Raw genomic sequence first — 19896 nt, forward strand, 5'->3', positions numbered from 1 at the left:
AGTTGAGCATTTCATGAGTATCGTGGTAACTTCTAAACCAAGTTGAAATATTCTGTGCCTTCAACACAACAGTTTAATGTTTACTTCAGAAAATAATTGTACCTTTGCATTTTCTCTGCTGTCTGAGGCACTCTGTCAGTGAAGACAGGGAAAGGGAAAGATTTCCATTCTCATATAGTAGCCCCCTTCCCCCATAGACACATTGTGTGATTTCATGTAATGTAAAAGAGAACTGGCTGATGTGTCAGTCATCCGCATCTTTCTTTCAAATAGAGGAGGTAAGTGACAATAGGTAACAGCATGACAATGCAAAACTGGAGTCTGATACATGATAAAAGCACACCTGCGTAGCTCCTAGGCATTTTTGCATGACCATCACAACGACATACGGATACTGAAAAAGGGCGCATATATATATAAAAAAAATATAATTCCATTGCAAGGTATAAGTTACCTTGTTCTCTACCATTCCCTTCCCAATGCGGTTATTGACCCATACGCCCATGTGTGAGTCCTTCCATTTACTTTAGTAGACGTTAGGTTAGACCTGTATCCAGTGCACTCCTCTGAGGATTGAGGGAAATTCTTTGCAGTGATCTCAGCAGCACCTGCTAATCTATTTGTGCTGTGTGTCAGAAGACTTTTGCAAAACATTAGGAGTTTCACACTTGGGACTTTAGTCATAAAATTAAACTTTTACGGCAAACACCCATTAGTGTGATTAATGAGAACGAGAGCCTGGGAGAAGAGGTTGAATGGCTATGAGACTGAATGAATCAATTGGGGAGTCATTAATAGGACAAAATTAAATTGACTGAAACAGAATAACATTGGGGATGACAAGTTTACTTATAGCTATGCAGGACGGCAATTCTTACTGCTCACCCAGCAGTTCCCTGCTTCCATTAATTCCTCAGCCAAACTTTTGCTACTTTATTCACACACACACGCACACACATACTTACACACACACTTCTAACCTATGTTATATTAACTCACTTATTTGCAGTATTTTCACTGATTTGTCAGAAAAGTATACATATCTCAAATGTTTAAAAAATGGAGACATAACGTCTGTGATATTGAATGTCAAACACAATGGGAAGCTGCATCTAATTTTGACTGTTATGATAAATTTCTCTCACTTTATTCTTCTTCTGATTACTTTAAATTCCTGCCTAATTCTTATGAGGACACCATGAGAAAATTCAGTGCAAATGGTGGATTAAAAATGTTCCACACCAAACTGTCATTCATTTATCAAGTAAATGGAGACAATTTTCCTATCAGGTGTCCCTCTAAAGTACATTTTCCCAGTACTGTTTATTGAATGAGCATTGCTCATGCTCATACTTTAAATCATTCTTACCTTTTTTGTCAACACCCTTCAGTGCGGTAGCATTGACATTTTGCATTTCTATCCTATTTGAAAAATGAAAGAAAATTGTGAGAGGAAGTTGTGAATCAGCTGCACTCTGCCATATTATGCTATTAAGCCCTAAGATTTCAGTGCCTTTAGAGTTAAAATATAGGCTAGCACTTCCAACTGTAAAACCTGAAATTTAACTGAGTTTTTCATTCTTTGTAGAAGCAACTCATAGAAACATTAATTATTCTTCAAAGAAAATTGCATTTTTATTTAAAATTCTCTTGCTATTACTGTGGTTTACTTCCTTCCATATGAGTTAATGGTGTTTTATGTCATCTTGGTTTTTTCCTTTTTTCCTTTTTTTATAAGGATAGTTTTTGCATTGCTTGTTAAATCACATGCAATTCAGTCACTTCAGAAAATTGCTGATGCCCTTGACCTCTTACTGCAATGAGTGCACTTTGCAATAGAAGTGCAGCTGATAGCAATAGATGTCATGGCCATAATAATATATCATGTTGAATCAGATTTTTCAAGAAAGCAACAGATGTTTAAAAATGTTATTAATTGGACAAATGATAATGACTTCGGCAAATAAATAGAAACTGAACACAAAGAATGTAATTAACAAGCTTCAGTAAGTAAACCTGGCTTTGCGATTTCAAGGACAGTTTTTCTAAGGGACAATGGTTGTACATACATGTTTTGCCAAGATACGTATAGTTGGAGAGAGAGGAGTCTGTCAGAGTTCAAGTCATTGTGAATTTTGATTTGCAAAGAGTCATGGACCTTAATGTGAGGATAAAGGACTTCAGTTAAGTTGCTGGGGACATACGTCAAAGAGGACTATGCAGATCATCTGTGAAAGGTGTTTCAGGCTGTTGCATTATTTATAATGAAAATGAAATGAAGACGATTCTCCTCTTACTCCTCTCATGTACACTAGCAAGGCTTCTTTGACATCAGTGGATCCTCACCTCTGTTCAAGGCTAGAAATTTGTCCTTGATTTCTGAACCATCAGTAACTAAAGACTTCCCCCCCGCCCCCCATATAAAATCTTGCTTTAACTGGCGATGCCTTATTCTGTGTTTTTTTTTCCAGAACGATTCAATGTATATCTTATGCCTACACCAAATTTAGATATCTATGGGGAATGTACAATGCAGATCACACATGAAAACATCTATCTCTGGGACATCCACAATGCCAAGGTCAAGCTGGTCATGTGGCCTCTGAGCTCTTTGAGGAGATACGGACGTGACTCAACATGGTTCACTTTTGAGTCTGGAAGGTAAGAGCTAAGGAGAAGCAGCAAGAAGAAGAAATAAGCAGTGATTTTTGAGAAACAGTCTGATAAGTTAGATTAGCCTCTCATTATAAAGAAAGACGGAGTACATAGTCTCTCCATAGACTTCCATTTGTTGAATATTATTTTTAAATATATTCAACCCAGTGTTCGAAATAAACGTTAATATATCTTATATTTAAAATGAGCTTAAGCTTCCTCTGACTTTTATTTAACTGCGGTTGAATTGTCATTCTTAAGGTTTATGAGTCTCACTGTGCTTAAACACTAGTGTGGTATAATTTGAGTACTTTTGATGTAGATGAAATTAATTCTGGATCATGGAAAAGACTCATCACACAGTATGAATGGAATAACTTCCCTTACAGTAGATATTACACTTTTTGGATGTTCCTGATGACTGATTGCCACTCTAGAGTATAATTACAAGCAGGAGTACAGAGAACATTGTGAACCCATAAAAAGGCTAGCTCTTTTTTCTGCCTGCGTATTAATCCTCATTGCCATTTCCATCCTCAGATCAGTTTTAAATGTCCATGGAGCTCTGTTTTGCCTCTTTTTCATATCTTTTTAATGCATTTCGTATCTTGTGCGCTGCCTTTTCTGCGTTTCTGCGCAAAAATAATTCTGCATTTATCTCTGTCTGTGGTGATGTTTAATCTTGTATTTTATGGTTCTAGACTTTTCTAAGTTTGTCATACTCCCTTATGCGGAGCCTGAATTTTCTGAAGCAATCTGTGAAATTACAGGTGTCTATACACTCTTGGGTTAGCCACACTGCCTTGTTAAAAATCTTTATATGCATTTCAATGTGTACTTATTCAATATCATTAACAAATATTCACGAAAGTACAGTTGGTGATCACAAACAAATACATGAATCAAATGGACCCTACAGCCTAAGGAGGTAATGACCAAAATTCCTCTGCAGTTTCTTATAGATGGGAGTTACCACTTAACTTGTAACTTTGTGTATCCGGACTGATGTCACCAGAGCATTTTAGTGCTCTGCTACTTTTCTGTGATGACTTCACCATTAAAAATCATAAAGCCATCATTACTTTTTTTTAGTTAATATTGTTTTACTAAAAATTAGCAACAGATGACCCATGTTTCAATTTAATTTCAATAATTAAGCTGTGGGGCTCATTCACGTATACAATTTTAGCAAGAATAATTTGCTAAATCATTCCTTCCCCTAGGCCTCAAACTACCTCATGTGAAACTAGTTCAAGCAGCATACTTACACAATACCAGAAAGCAATAAAATGCCAAAAACAATGCCTGAAACCCACCATATTATTCTGGGGAAAACCCAACAAGCAAGCAAGCAAGCAAAGAAACAAAAACCCTGGGATTTAGCTTTATCTCCTTCTTTGTGAATATCCCACTCATCTGACTCTTTGGCTAAATTTGTATTTGCAAGTATTCATTTTATTGAAAGGGAAGGGGTTATTTTTGCATAAAAAGGTAATGATTGAAGACTTACTAATGTTTGCTTATTCAGAGTAGTGTATCTGTCTGTGAGTAGACCCACTTTTAATTGATTCTGAAGGAAACTATCTTTGGAAATGGGAATCGTCATTAACTAAAATTAAGCTGCTAAAACTAATTCAGATTAATCCCTTGAAGTTGATTTCTTATACATGTCTCAAAATATAGATGTGTCATTCTCTACGGTGTTTTTATTATAAAAAAGTCATTCTATATCATAGTGAAATTCCTTTTTTTACAAGATAGTTGCTTTCTGTACTGCTCTGTTTTTATCTATGGCGCATCAGTACTAACAAACTATATATAGTGATTGTATATATTCAACTAAAATGGGAGTTTTATCCCTCTGCTTTTTCAAGCCTCCTACAGTATTTTAATTCCATACTAATATCTGAATATCATCTTCCCCTATAATCCATGGACCATGCAATCTGATGAAAAGTGGATTGTTTTCCTGCCTTTTATTATTATGAGCTAGCTCTGCCTTTATCTGTCATGCTTTATTGTCTTTGATCTGATTCCTCCCTTTTGCTTGCTTGGGAGTGCTTTATCTGTCTGATTTGGAAATACATAAGGACTAGATTTAGACTGGCAGAAAAATGTAGAGGTAAAAAATAGGACTAGAAAAAGTATCTTCAATAACGTCTGAAGACTATATAGTGCAACACTAATGCTCATTTTAAAATCTGTTGTTGATTTGCTTGGGTTTTTATTTTTATTTTTTAATCAGCATCTTTCTCATCTTTCTGAACATGATTTTCTTTGTCCCTTGATCTGCTAGTACCTTAATACAGTAAATTCCTGATGCATGCTGTCTTATCAGAAGTGAAGTGCTCCTCTATGTTTTATGAGAATGTTATGCAGTAAAAGTGTTGTTGCTTTAATTTTTCCCTAAGGCTTAAATATTAAATGTAGACAATTGCTTTAAAGGAAATATTTTTAAATAGGTTCTTATTTTTTACTGAGTTTTAGTAGCTATGCAGTATATGTGTATGAGGTCTGCATGAACATTAAGAGCTCAGTTTTATATATTTATTATCCATCCTCAATTTTGGTATTACTTTGTTTGAGAAAATAAATCCCTCCCATTAAAATAAATGGACATATTCACAAAGAGATACTATGATAAATAAATGGATCAAAATTAAGCTTTCAGAGAATTAAATTTATCTTTTAATATATTGCTTTGCGTTTAAATAGAATATGAACTCGGATGTATAAAACTAAACTCTAATGAAATGTAACTACACAATTTGGAGGATGTCTAAAAAATGGGATGAATGAACACAGATTCTTTTAAACTGCCAGATTTTTCTGTTTAGTTTTGCACTGAGTTGGAATTTGTAAATATGTATCTCTGCACTACCTTTGAAGTTAGACCCATCCTTATTTTTCATTATTTAGTGAACCAATGAAAGTAAATATTTCTTGCACAGTGATTTACTTAATTTGTGCTCCTCCCTATCAAACCTCTGCTGAGATTTGGAGGGAAGCACAGTTTTGTGTGGCTTAGTTCGATGCTAGATGGAGAGATTCTCATTATTTAAAGTACCTGATTAGAGCTAATCCCATGCAATCTATCTATCAATCAGAAAATAGTAATTCACAACTCCATTAGGGACTACAATAGCTTTGTACTCATTAATACTGTGCATCTAACACAGTGGATGGATCCCACAGTAATTCAGAGCACCTGAGGTAGGAGCCTAGCATTTACTTTTCCAAGAGCTAGGCTTTCCACCTGACCAGCTTCGGATTGGCTCGGGGAGTTTTAATGTTGAATCATCAATGAGTCAACAGGATTTCCTTAATTTATGGACATGTATAATGTGTTCAGACACCTCATTCTCATTATTTTGGGTATTGGATATGTTGGAGACACTGTGCCTAAGAATGCAGTTGATCTGCACAACTGCACTTATTTCTCTTCAACTTTTGGAACTGCTGCTGCATGTACATGGGTGTTAGTTCCTGACTGTCTCTGATTTTAAGCCCCTCAAAATGAGAAGTGTGCTCCTCATGCAACTGCCCACCTAACTGTCCAGGTGAAGGTACTGTAAATTTGCACTGGATTGCATTAATTACATGCAATCCAAGAAACATGCCAGAAAAGTAGTAAAACAGGTACGGATGAAATATCTCATAGCCCAGATCAGGTGTGAAGAGACTGTTTTCAGACTCCTGCCAAAGTTACAGGATTCGTTTTGCTGATGATGTAAAACAAACAATCCATAACAAAGGCCATAAGCAATGTTTAAAATTCACTCCCTGGAAACTGCAAAAGGCAGTTGTCCAAGCTTTCCTTTTAGCAAAACAAGCTGGTTGAGGCACCTTTCTAGGAGCATAAGAGGAGACTCCTAAGAACTCAGAATTGAGGCACTGAGAAAAATAAACACATATGGACTCTTTGTTCCTTTTGAAATGTTCTTCCTTTTGCTTTACTGCAATTCTGCCATTTACATTAAACGCTATTTTCTATGTATGGAGGCTGTCTGGTCAAGTATTTTACGTACTGGCCAGAAGTATCCAAAAAAAAAGCCAAAGTCAAGCTGAAGTCAAGTTAAACACAGTGAGAAAATACAATAAGGGGATGGGCTGTGGAAGCCCCAGCCAAACTGTCAAATACTGTAAGTTTCCAGCTGAGTAGAGAGGTGGAGGCAATAGGTTTGTTCCTGGAGTTTTGAGAACAGGAGCTACAAATCCATGACACGGTCCTTTTTCTGAAATATATTTTCTTCTATTTTTTAGACAGGATGTTGAAATTTAAACAATTTCAAGTATTTCCAAGTTTATTCACGCTGTGCATTCAGAGAGACTGTCCTGGTTTCGGCTAGGATAGAGTTAATTTTCTTTCTAGTAGCTGGTATAGTAGTGTGTTTTGGATTTAGGACGAGAATAAAGTTGATAACACACTGATGTTTTAGTTGGTGCTAAGCAGTGTTTACGCTAAGTCAAGGACTTTTCAGCTTCTCATACTGCCCTGCCAGCAGAGGCTGGGAGTGCACAAGAAGCTGGGAGGGGACACAGCCAGGACAGCTGACCCAAACGAGCCAAAGGGGTATTCCATACCATATGATGTCATGCCCAGTATATAAACTGGGGAAGCTGGCTGGGGAACACCGTGGCTTGGGTATTGGCTGGGCACTGGTCAGCAGGTGGTGAGCAACTGTGTTGTGTATCACTTGTTTTGTATATTCTATTATTATTATTATTATTTTCCCTTCCTTTTCTGTCCTATTAAACTGTCTTTATCTCAACTCACGAGTTTTACTTTTTTTCGATTCTCCCCCCCATCCCATTCGGAGGGGGGCAGTGAGCGAGCAGCTGCATGGTGCTTAGTTGCCGGCTGGGGTTAAACCACGACAGAGACCCATTGAACCACACTAAACTATTCCTTCTTTTTTGCCTTTGATTTTGTTTTTTTCTTCATCAGAGAAAATCTAATGAAATGTGGTATTCTCTGTCACTTCTAAGATCTGGAATCTGTTTCTTTGGTTGAGAAAAATATAAGCTCAAGCATTGCAGAGTGGTGACATGAGAATTTCTCAGGATTTTTTTTCCCTTTATGTGACCCAAGACTGACATACTCATTTTCTCAGTGGTAGATGATACACAGATGCTAGGGTTATCTGAAGCAGAAAGTTCAGTGTTTGCTTCAGGCACTACATCTGACTGAAATCTTTCATTTGTCTGTCAGTCCTCTGTGGCAATTTTTGGTGTTAATGTGAAATGTATTAGTCAACCCTTAAAGTTAAGTTACAGGAAACATCCTCTTTTTCCCTTATGTGGGGAGAGGCCCCTTATGTATGTGCCTCATGAGACAGTTGTTCTGGGACTTCATACGCTCATGTATGTATCAACTCAGGTCTCTACCTCCCTGAAGAGAAGCCTTCAATTCCTGATTGCTGGTGGATTATTTAAATTGTGGATTCAGTTTATCATAGGTTTATCAGACAATTATAAATCATATATTATAAATCATTCTAAATAACATTATAAATCATAAGCTTGTCATAGAATTTGTAAGTCACTTTGGGTTGAGCAGCAGTATGAGCACTCATGTGCAGCTGCAATAAATAGATTTATCATTTCACATAAACGTTTGCTGAGAGCTCCCAGTATCCCACACTTAATAGTTAAGTTTTTTAGGATCGTTTTCTTCTTTTACACCTTTATAATATTTTCAAAAAGCCTAATTACCCATAATGTGAATTTTCTGTGTTTTTGTTTTATCTGTTTTCTCACTGCCTCTTCACTTCTTTCTCATATTCTTTCCCCAAGTGGTATGTATTGCTAAAACCTGAAAATAACTTTAAAAAAGAAACAGGAATCTCTTGTATGTATCCTCCCCTTATTTTTTTCAGTAATGACATAGCTCTAATTTTAGGAAAAGTGGCATTTTTACCACTGAAAAGGTTTAATTAGTTCCTGGTATTTAGCAGTGCCAAGGCTATACTGTAATATGTTGTAACTGTAGTTCCATTCCTGCTTTTTTTCCATTCCATCTTCATTCCGACTCTCAATTTGCCTTCTGCCAAATTCTTGACCTGGAATAAGTTCTATGATGTTAGTCATCTGATTCACTTAAACCCTACTTAAAAAGGAGTTGTGTGTTTAACTCATCTACAGGACTCACTCTGGTTTTGAACATGGTACCTGATCTAAGAACTCTTTTACTAGCGGAAACTAATATAGCTCGTTGTACGTGATTTATAAAGTGCTCATTATGTTTTCTTTCTGCCAAGGCTCCTCCCAGACTGCTCTAGCATTGGTAAGTCAGAGCAAGTTCCACCAAAACTCACATAACAATGAAATTCTCCACAGTATAACTGAATATGACAAACAGAGAGAAGAAGGGATTATATACAAGCTTCTTTATCCTAAATTTCTATTGTACCTTCTAAAGTGTTCTGCTTTTTTTTAGTCCCTGTTTTGAAATTTCAGCCGTGATATACACACCTACAAAAGATTTTCTCCAACTGACAAAGAATGCCTGAGCCATTCCACTTTGCTGTGAAAGCTCTAATTGTGATGAGAAAAACAATGGCATCTCAAAAAACACAATATATGGAAAGAATAAAGTTACCTTTAATAAGCTGTAATTTTATTGCAAATAGATTGAGAAGTCAGTGACTCCTAGGACAGAGCAGCAAGCTCCACAGATGAAGTTATGTAGCATAGTAATGAACAAATTTATAAATACTAAATTGATAGGAATGAGCACTTCACTAATTCATTAATTCACCATTGCCTAACCAGTAAATTTCCTTATGAATTTGTACTGAATGAAACATATGCAGTTAGAAAAACAGTCACCTAAAGTTCGTCCAGTTAACACAAATGACATACAACACAGAAGGAAAGCTATAATCTCTGTGGTATCTATAGAAGTTGCTCGTATTTGCATATTTTACAACCCAGAGGGCGCAGCATGAGTTTTCAGCTGATCACTAGATATCCAGTATCATTAGTATCAAATGTTACAAAGATTTTTAATGAAATCAGTAAGAATTGTATTGTGTTTGCCTAATGTATTAACAGACAGCATGTTATGTTCTTTCTGATGATCCTGAGATAACATGCACTGTACCTTTCAGTTGAAGTGCACAATTTGCCTTCTCCCTTCGTAACACGGTTGTATGTCATAATCAAAATAGGGCTTGTTTTAAAATATTTTGAGACCAGCTGCCGTTTTGCTTTCAAATGGCTTTACATCCACGCTTGAGCCCAGAAGATTTGTTATTTATTTACCATATTCTAATTGTCCCTTTTTAATACATATGCTCTGCTGTAAGCATGCATTGTTAGTTTAATATTCTTGATGCTGAATATGACTAACGAGATTATTGCTGTGTAATATATGAGTGGAGAAGAAGCAGACAAAATAATTCATACATTCTTAATCACAGTAGGACTCACTTATTGTTTCAAATCTATATTTTAACCTTTGAATTCTACAGTGAGCAATAGCAATAATTAATCTCATATGGCAGTTCTGAATAACTTGAGGTGCCCCAGCAACAGGTCCTTTTCTCTCCAAGAGTCATAATAACATCTAACCTTCTACCTCAAAATACAGGAGGACAGAAATATCTCAGATTTTGAAAAGTAAAACAATAAAAAAGCCCTATTTAAAAAAAAACAACAGCAAAACTCAGAAACTCATATATACAAAATGTTAATAAATTTCATCATGTTCTTCATTTTTTGTATAGATACCATTTACAATAAGAGCCAGAGTGTCTATTTTAGCACTTAAATACTGTTGCATCTCTCCCCCAGCAAGCCTATTTGCATGAGCTAATCAAAAAAACTGAAACTGGGCGCCTAATTATCTATACAGACAGTAGAATAGTGTTAAACACTTCAGAAAGGGCAATCCAGAAGGCCACATTTTGCACAGAGAACCATCTAGCCAGCAAGAATGCTAAGCACAAATAAATCCTCCTTTTCTCCAAAGCTTATGAATGTAGTATCATCGATTGAGGAGGAGGTTTGAAATATCCTCTATGCTGCGGCTGTGTACTGTACAAACATAGAAGGAAGTAATCAAAATGCAAAGGCTGGAATTTGCACAACAGAAGAGCCTTGTTCATGAATATGTAGGAACCTGTGCAAACCCACGCTTGCACGTACACACATGGAGCATTGCAGAAGTATAAAGGGGCATGATTTTAAATGTTTGTGGGCTTCATTTGTTGTCAGGAGCTGTGGTTCCTCTGCTTCAGCTGGCACATAGGTTTATTCTAAAGGTCATTTTAGTGTCTGAACAGTTGTCTCTTGTATGTCACGTGAAAAATTGCAATGAAAGTTTTATTTTTCTCTCAGTCTTGGCACTTGATTATAGTGGAATCAAGTTGAGTATAGCATGACTGCCGGTCACTACTCGTCAGCTGAGAAAGCTGCTTTAGCAGGCTGGTCTTGGAAGGTCTGCCTAATATCTGCCTACTTCCCCCGTTCTTTCAGATAGTGTTAGTTCATTGTTCTCACAAATAATAAACTCACTTATAAAATACCTATTGGCATCTTTTTGTTTAATTTTACGAAGATGTAGCTTTTCTGGAGGATGAGGGTACCCAGTAACTTCTTTGCTTCAAAAAGAGGTCAATAGAGTGGTTTGGGCCTTTACTGTGATTCACAGATGTATAGTAGTTCCAGAAATACTTCTATATTCTGGATATAGTAATAGTGTGAGAGCAGAAACTCTAGTGTGGAAATCTCCATGGTGATTCTTTTTTTCAGTAGCTGTATTCTGGCTTTTCATTAGTAAGCTGAATGCCATTACCAACAGAGCTTTATATATATGTATATTGTATATACACATTTTCAAACATACTTATATATGTGATCTCAGTGCACCCATGACTGTGTGGGAGTGTGTGAGTAACTGTAGAGGTTATTGACTTTTCAATTTTTTTTTTCTATTGCTGTAGTTTTTTACAAATTTTGTTTGCAAAAATCAATCAATAATCATGAAGGTAATGAATATTTTCATCCCTTAATTATTAATTATGTCATTAATTAGAAAAACAAATTCTGCTCTTCTGTAAAAAGCTATAGGTAAAAAAACCCAAGATAATAATATTGAACGTAAATTAATGGGGAGTTTGCATTTATTTGCTTTTTGTGTTAATTTTTTTTTTAATTTTATGTCCATACAAACCAGAGAATACCTAGGATATTTTGGTTCAAACCTTTGAAACATGCTAAAAAACTCCAATATAGTGGTGAAGACCACTTCTCAACAGCTGCACTCTTAATGAAATCCAAGCTACTTTTTGTGAACATTTGCTACTATGACAAATACACACACACACACACAAATATGTTTATAGACACATATAAAATAATATAAAATGTGTTCTTCCCAAAATGGGTATATAACTAAATAGGAAGACCTGAAAGAACTATCAAATTGACCATTCGTAATTCCTTTAATTTTTTAGATAGTGATGATAAATGCTGATTGAATACAAATCTATGTGCTAAATTTCAGTTTTGGTTTTCACAAAGCACTTTTCTGAGGAGAAAAAAAGCCTAATAATTGAAAACCATGTCACAGCACTCCTAGCATTATCATACATTAGGCCCCCCTCAAGTCTTTTATTGCAACTAAGTGTCTTCTCTTATTTAAATAACTAAAGAACTATCAAAATATTTTCACAGAGGGGAGATGGAGAGCACTTTACAGGCGGTACCGGCTCAGTAGCATTCTGGAAAAGTCAGGCTATTTTTGAGGTGTGTTTGACTGGTCCCGCAGGCTCCTTTAATCTTCCGCTTATTTATAAGGTACCGAAGGAAGGTTTGTCCCTTAGCCCCTGTTAGAGGAAATACTATTAGCTACTGTGTCCCTCCTAATAGTACTTCTTTGCTATCACAGTAAGTTATTACTATTATTGCACTATTAATAATGCTGTACTCTGTGGTGTGTGATTTATTTCTGCTGTGAGTAGTCATTTGTCACATATTTTCTAAAAAGCTTCCATCTTATTAGAAAGAGGGGAGGGAGAGGCAGCATCTAATGGAATCCCTCAATCTCAGCGGCTCCAAACATCGTTTGATCTTTCTGACTTTTTGGAAGAAAATTCAGTACAGTGCTATAATTCACCAAGATGCTTCATCTACTTGATTATCCTGTCAGTGGCCAAAAAGTCAAATATAACATTGTACTCGCATGGCTTGCTTGAACCAGTGCAACAAAGCAGTTTTTCACATTTTTTTACTACTTTTTTTTAATTCTCTGTCCAACTTGGAAAATATCCCTCCTTTAAAATGATACTTTAAATGATCCCTGATACACTTTTTGAAAACAACATTTTGGGATGAATGACAGGAGAGATTTTATTTTCCTGAAATGTGTGTTATTATGGCTGAAATTTCATCAAGTTGACTATAAAAGGAAATAAAAATTATCATCACTTATTGCAAAACTGCATTTATTAGTATGCAGTATTTAAAAACTGAAAAAAAAAAAGAAACTGTCTGACCATAAGTATCATTTACTGTCAGGAATGGGATTAATGGGCAGAAAATTTTATAGTCTAGGTGATGATTCAGCAGAAAAGCCTGAAGTTCTTTCAGATGATGACTGAGGGTGCCAAACCTTTATTTAATGAAAGAACAGGTTGGATCATCTATATTTCTGGTGACTTAGTTATCTAAGAGTACTGTCACTGCCACCAGAGAATAAAGAATGACAGCAGCAATGCAAACCAACACTGGTCTGGAGAGGACCAGGGCATGAGCATGCTAAAGCTGTTTTGCATACACATTGGACAGCAAGTGGACCAGCTTGCTGGGACTAGAAGAAACTCAAGGGACTGATGAAAATAAGAGGGAAGATTTTTTTTGGGGGGTACAGAATGCACATGGAATAGGAGGAGATAGGAATGTGATGATGAAATACGTGGGCTGGTAAGACAGAAATAGAAAGGTAGGGACTTCTGAGTAAAAGCAAAAGGTAGCTGGTTTTCTGATGGAACACTGTAGCAGCTTTTGGAATATGTGTAGCATTTTAGGAACAACATCAGAAAGTGAGGAAGTTCTGAGCAAAAAGTAGCAAGAAGAGGTTGGCCAGGGTAAGTGCTTGTCATTGGCGGATGTTGACAACACCATCTCAAATACTTCATTTCACAGGTACTTTGCCTTTTTATGGGAGGCTTCTTTAAGCCCCATTGGACCAATTTCTCAGAGAGAAAAAAAAAGAAAAAGCAGTATGATTAGCTCTCAGCCTTAGAAGCACAGATGAAATGGAGGGCAGCCAAGAAAAAAGTGTTCAGTGCATGTGGAAGTAGTGTCAAATAGCTGATAAAAAGGACCATCAGAGAAATTAGAGCAGAAATAGTAATACACAGAAATAGAAATGTTTATTAGCATTTATCTTGAGACTAATGTTCTGTCTAAGATATGAAGGATACCTATAATATGAATGTTCCAGCGTGACAAAATGAGGAAATACTTCAAAAGACTTTTTAAATGTTACCTAGGATACTCAAAATGGTTTTAATGGCATGCATGAAATAACCACAAACATACCCAAGCTATTATGTCTAAATGTCCAGGGAAGGCATGGTCACCTTTTGCTGCATAAGAACCACGAATATCCATTATATATCATTCTGCACGTAAGGGATTTGTACCCTTTCTTTTCTGCCACCTATAATGCTTCCTTTTTGGATAGCTATATAGAAATGTTTGATGTAGCCAGTAGGTATTGCATCTATAGTTCATGGATTTTTTAAACCTGCCATACAGAATCATGGCCAGAAAGGATTGACACATTCCAGTGTTCAGAGCAGTTCCATGGCTGTTATAAATTTCTTATAAAAATATTACTAAGTCAGTGTAGAACAGTAGAAGGCTAAACTCTGAAATACTGAACTAGATGAGTAAGCTCCAGTGTAAAAGTAGCTTGTTAGTGTTTTTTGACAGCAAAGGACAATCGCTTTTTTCATTTTGCTTTCTAACAATGCCCCAAGTTCCAAGGGAAGAGAGCAGGCATGCTGTGCGTAAAAATTTTATGCGTTAGAGAAGATGCATTTCATATTTTTAGATTCTACTATCCCAAATTTGTTTCCCCTCTTCTGGTGGACTTGTCAAGGTGCATTTCTTGTCACTTAGTAGCATCTCGTGCTATGCAGAAAACTGGTCTGAGGGAATATTTGCCCAGAATAGATGGTGGCACATACACACAATGGCCACAGTTCTTGCCATTCTTACTTAAACCTTTTTGGTTTAAGCAAAATCTTCGCTAAAGATAGCATAAAATGTGTCTTTATCCAGTACAGTATCAGTAGTTTCACACAGGACTCATAGTAGATATTCAACTAAGAGAACCTAATCAGCATAACTGATTGCTGTTAATTAGAGGAGGAAATACACATTTATCAAAACATCAGAACATGGCTAGCGGTTACATCCCATGAAGTTTTAGAAAGAAGATATTATATGAGATACGAGATATGAGATATTACAAGAAACTATGTGGGGAGCCCAAGTATGTAACTATAAACTGCAAATACTGCTTTCTGCTTATTTTTCATCCTTTTGTATGCTTTTCCTGTCCTTTTTCTGCATGATTTGATATATGTGATTCTTTCTGATGATTTTCTTTTGCAGGACTCTCTTTTTGTTTCTTTGTTTTTACACTTCTTTTATCCACTTGTACCTTTTCCTACCCACTTACTTGTATAATTGAAAGGAGTGTCTTCTTTTATGTAACAAAATTTTACAAAAAATATTTAGAAGGTTCTTAAGACCTTATCAAGCTGCTACTTACCTGAACAACAAACTACAATTTATTTTAGCTATCAGGCTGATGAGAAATCCTTACAGAGTTTTCCCACTGCTGGAAGCACTAACACAAGGATATCATATACACAATCAAAGTTGGAGTCAGAGATGCCAGGTGAATGCAGTGCAAGTTGTTTGATCCATAACACAATTGCTGCTGTTTGCAATTGAGAGAACAGGGAAAACCTTTCTACTTCACTTCTGCCCGGCTTATGTCAAAGAGGAAAAGTTAAAGCAAGTGGGAGGAAGTTAAAGCAAGCGGGAGGGAAGTCATGTTTCCTCTCTAAATTAAATACCACATGTAGAAAACAGGTGGAAGTTCAATGAATGTTTTATACTTGTGGTGGGGGCTGTATATTTTCTGTAATTATTTTTTGATGTTATTATTGCACATCCAGTTTACCACCGAAGGCATTATTTGACCACTTGTGTCTGTATACATGTCCAGTTAAAGTTTAGACCAGAAACATGGCCTTCAGCTAAGATCTTCAGTCCTTACTCTCAGCAGCTGAGAAATATATCTTTTTTTTTTTAAAACAAATCTCTGCCTTGTCTCATCCCTGGTGCTTTTGCCTGTCCCAAGGGTTGCTGCTGTAGCAGGCTGCTCCCGAACTGGAGTTGACAACCTGCCAGTTTTGAGATTAGTGTTGATAAGTCCTTGGATATCATTAGCATATGTTAATTACTCATTAGTGTATGTACATAGCATGGTGAGTGTCTCTGGACAACCCTGTGTGCCCATAATATTTGCATATGACTTTCTGAAAATTCCTCTGTGGCCACAATGGTCAAAGCAGTAGCTCTCATACCTTGAAGATGGAGAGAGTGACATTGAAAGAAGACAGCAGTGCTTAAATCCCCATCACAATAAAATCATAGTGTAGTGAAAGTTTCAGAGAGTGGCTGACCATAAATGCTTTAAGTGACCAAAACCATTATTGATGGTGCATTTAAAAGGGGAGGGGATGGGGGGGCACACTTGAAATGCCTTATTTTGAAGTAGTCAGAAAACTCAACATAGAGTGCTTAGGGTGTTCCCTTCATCATTTCTTTGCACTTTGTGTGTCCCGCTTTTGAAATGACAGAATGCAGCATTCATTTTCTATAAACTGGGAAGACTGATGTTTTGAATTATAATTAAGTGACTAATTCACTTTTTTTCCCTGGTTCTATGGTTCTAAACCTGGCTTTATATTAGTTCCTTAATAATTTTTACTTCTATTGTCTTGGTATTAGTTATCCATCAAAAATGTTACTTGTATTAGTTCATTCCTGTTCAGCTCTCCAGAAATTTTCCCTCCTCTCCTTAAGTGGATATACTTTGATCAAAATGCAGGAAATACCTGTTTCCTGTGCTTGCTGTCAAAAAGGAAAGCAATGACACAAACACAGTATCGGTCTGCATCATGGTAGGTGCAATGTGTTTCCAATAGCATTCAATACATAGATGAGAGGTTAATGAGGCATTATTGGACAAATACTCTTGTAGATCATTTCAAATGTGGTCCTATGTTAAATTCTTAATATCATATTTGTTGATATGTGCAGATGCAAAACTGGTTTTTATTACCTCTTTTTAGTTTAACTTTTAGGTTGAGCATGATCAATTACTCCAAATATTGTTGGCACCTCTACAATAGTGTCCAGTGTCATAGCTTCTAAGCACCCCAAGTTGCTCAAAGACGAAGTAAAATGAACAAATATACCTATGCAAATTCATTCCTTGGCTGTTACTATGCTAACATCTGTTAACTGGCAGATGCCTCCTTCTTACAAAACTTGTTACTTCCTGAGAGAGGATCAAGTAAGTTTAGAATTGTGTCACATTGTGTTTGGAATTAATTCAGACTCTAGAGAGCATCATCTGAGAGGATTTCCATCCGCAACATGCTGGGCGAGGAGTAGTCTCGAACATAACAGTGACTTTAGGGCTCCAAAAGGAAAAAAAAGAAGAAAATAAAGATCCTGGACCACTAAGTTTTATTGCTTCTGTTGTAGCAAGTAGTGATGTGCTGCCACAGGGCTCCTGTATTATTACACTGTCATTTATTTTAACCAGTAATGGCCTTATTTGGGTTTTATATCTAACATTTTTGTATTTGTCAAAGTCAATGGTATTCATGTAGATTAATGCTGCTTCACCTGTGTTCTGCTACTAAAGACACTGAGAGGAACTGAGTAATATTGTTATGGATGTGTTTGTCTTCATTGGGGAATAATAGCTCTTAACAGGATGGCAGCAGTCCTGTAGCAAATATCTGTATTTGAATATGATCCCAGCTTCCAGGACTTGGAACTTATATCCCTCTCATTCAAAAGTGAGATGAAAAATAATAACCAAACCATAATGAGTGAAAAGGTTTAATCAAAAAAATTTAGCTGTTTGTAGTCTTTGCAATCTCTATTTTTCTTAGACCAATGTTTTTCATTGGTCTGTTTGTTGTACAGTCAACCGTGACTGCTGCTTCTGTGCTAAAATGATAATAGTAATGTATGAGTTCATGGTTTATCTTTCACGGAGCTGGTAAGAATACATACTCGTCCACGACACTGTTAAATAGTATTTCATCTTTATCAACAAGACCTGAGCTTTAGAAACTAACAGAATTAATTATCTAACAACATTTTCATGTTTGTTCTATTACTTAAACTGTCAAAAATGCAAATGTCGTGTGTATTTAAGAACATGTCAACAATTGGTTTTGGTATCCTCTTTTTGTTTTTAATAAATGTGATTTTTTTTTTTTTTTTAAGAAAATGTTAAGGGGTCAAAAGTCTTCATGAAGTGGGTTGTTTTGCATATATATATGCATTAATTACCTACACTGATTTCTTAAATAATATGAACTGAATACTGACACAAGAGGGTAATTTGCATGTGCAACCTAGAATCCTTCTTACTTAGAGGTGATAAAGCACAAACAGCACAGTTCAATCTTCCCCATCAAAATGTCTAGGTCATGTTTTATGAAACTAGTCTATGAGCAGGAAGAGACAAAAAATGTAGTTATAGTCATAGTAAAGTATATGGGATTCAACTTCTTAGACTCCAGAATATCGCTTCTCTTATTGACTATAGGTTAGTTTCTAGGGTCTAGGAAATAGAAAACAAAGCCTCTGCACAGCATGTTTACCATTACATATGGATATATTTCATAATTACATGTCAATCTCCACATTCTACCTTTTATGCATGACTTCAATAAAGTCAGCTTTTCTACTTTTTATACTGTAAATAGCATTAAGAATGATTTACTATCTTTAACTCTTCAGCACTAGTTACATTTATTCTGATATATCAAAGTAATTAATATAAATAAGAACATTTTAATGAGAATAAATGGGAAAGCTTGGTAGCAACCAAATAAAAGTGGTCTGAAACAAGTCCCAGACAGAATCCTCCTTCTTATCAAAACTGAACCTCAGGAAAAAAACTAAAATACAATTTTTTCCACTGTGTCTTATGATGGACAGGGGTAAACCTTGTGGAAATGAATTAGAGAATTACAGTGCTAGTGGACAATCATTGATATAGTCCAGAGAAAGACACAGCCTGCTTTCTACACTTCCATTAAGCAAAAAGTGGAAAGCATCTGACATGCAGGAATGAGTTAGTGTCCCTGATATGCCCCACTAGTCTAAATGTGCTATCACAGAGGGCAGCGCAGAGATAGCGATTGTAGAGACAGCACAGGCAATGAGAAGAAAAAATATCCCAAGAGGCATAATTGCCACTAGTACTGTACAGAAGTCTCTCCCATCTGACAAAACAAATAAAAACATGTTTTCATGAGAAAATTTTTGTTTATATTATAGTCTGCCACTTAAATTATGGTTTGGTTTAGGCAGAAAAAGAAATAATCTTCTTATGAAAGAACACTATTCACACAAAAAGTCTCCCTTTTAGAGGGAAAATTTGTAGGGTGATGCATCTCTGTTCGGAAAGACTAGCAATGTATTCATCAGACTAGCACATAAGATTTTTGTTACCGTGACTGCATATAATATCTTAAAAAGATGTGCAACTTCGAAAGTGTTAAGGTCCTCTAGGAAATATTGGAGAAGGGCTGCTGGATTCCTCTGAGTGATGGAATCCCAGCTACCTGGGAGCAAATCATCATCACTCATTTCCACTCCATCTCTGAACGTTTTCCTTCTCAGAATTGCAGAATGTTGCCATAAATGGTCTTAGTAGGAAAGCTACTTTGATGGCATGAGGGATCCTTTAGTTCTTTTAGTTGCAAATGCTGAGGATGACTCAAGAAATACCAGATCTGACCTTGAACAAATCTTCAGGGCTAAGCTCCATGATCAAGTTACTGAGCCATATCAGAGGTGTGGTAATACTCCATGTTCCCTGTATCAACTCAGGCCAAATTCAAGGAGATTCCACAGGAAAGAAAACTAATTTAAGATTAAACACTGCTGTCTATA

The 19896-nt window shown here is 36.2% G+C and overlaps 1 protein-coding gene across 1 annotated transcript in view; it reads left to right on the forward strand.

The window, feature by feature from the left end:
• DOK6 (docking protein 6) overlaps nucleotides 1-19896 on the forward strand; it is a 259109-nt gene that overhangs the window by 159500 nt on the left and 79713 nt on the right. The window contains exon 5 of the mRNA XM_050891718.1: nucleotides 2472-2661. Within this exon, the coding sequence (XP_050747675.1) occupies nucleotides 2472-2661 (190 nt within the window). The remainder of the gene's footprint in view (nucleotides 1-2471; nucleotides 2662-19896) is intronic.

This window comes from Gymnogyps californianus, chromosome 2 (assembly GCF_018139145.2).
Source record: "Gymnogyps californianus isolate 813 chromosome 2, ASM1813914v2, whole genome shotgun sequence".
NCBI classification, from domain to species: Eukaryota; Metazoa; Chordata; class Aves; order Accipitriformes; family Cathartidae; genus Gymnogyps; species Gymnogyps californianus.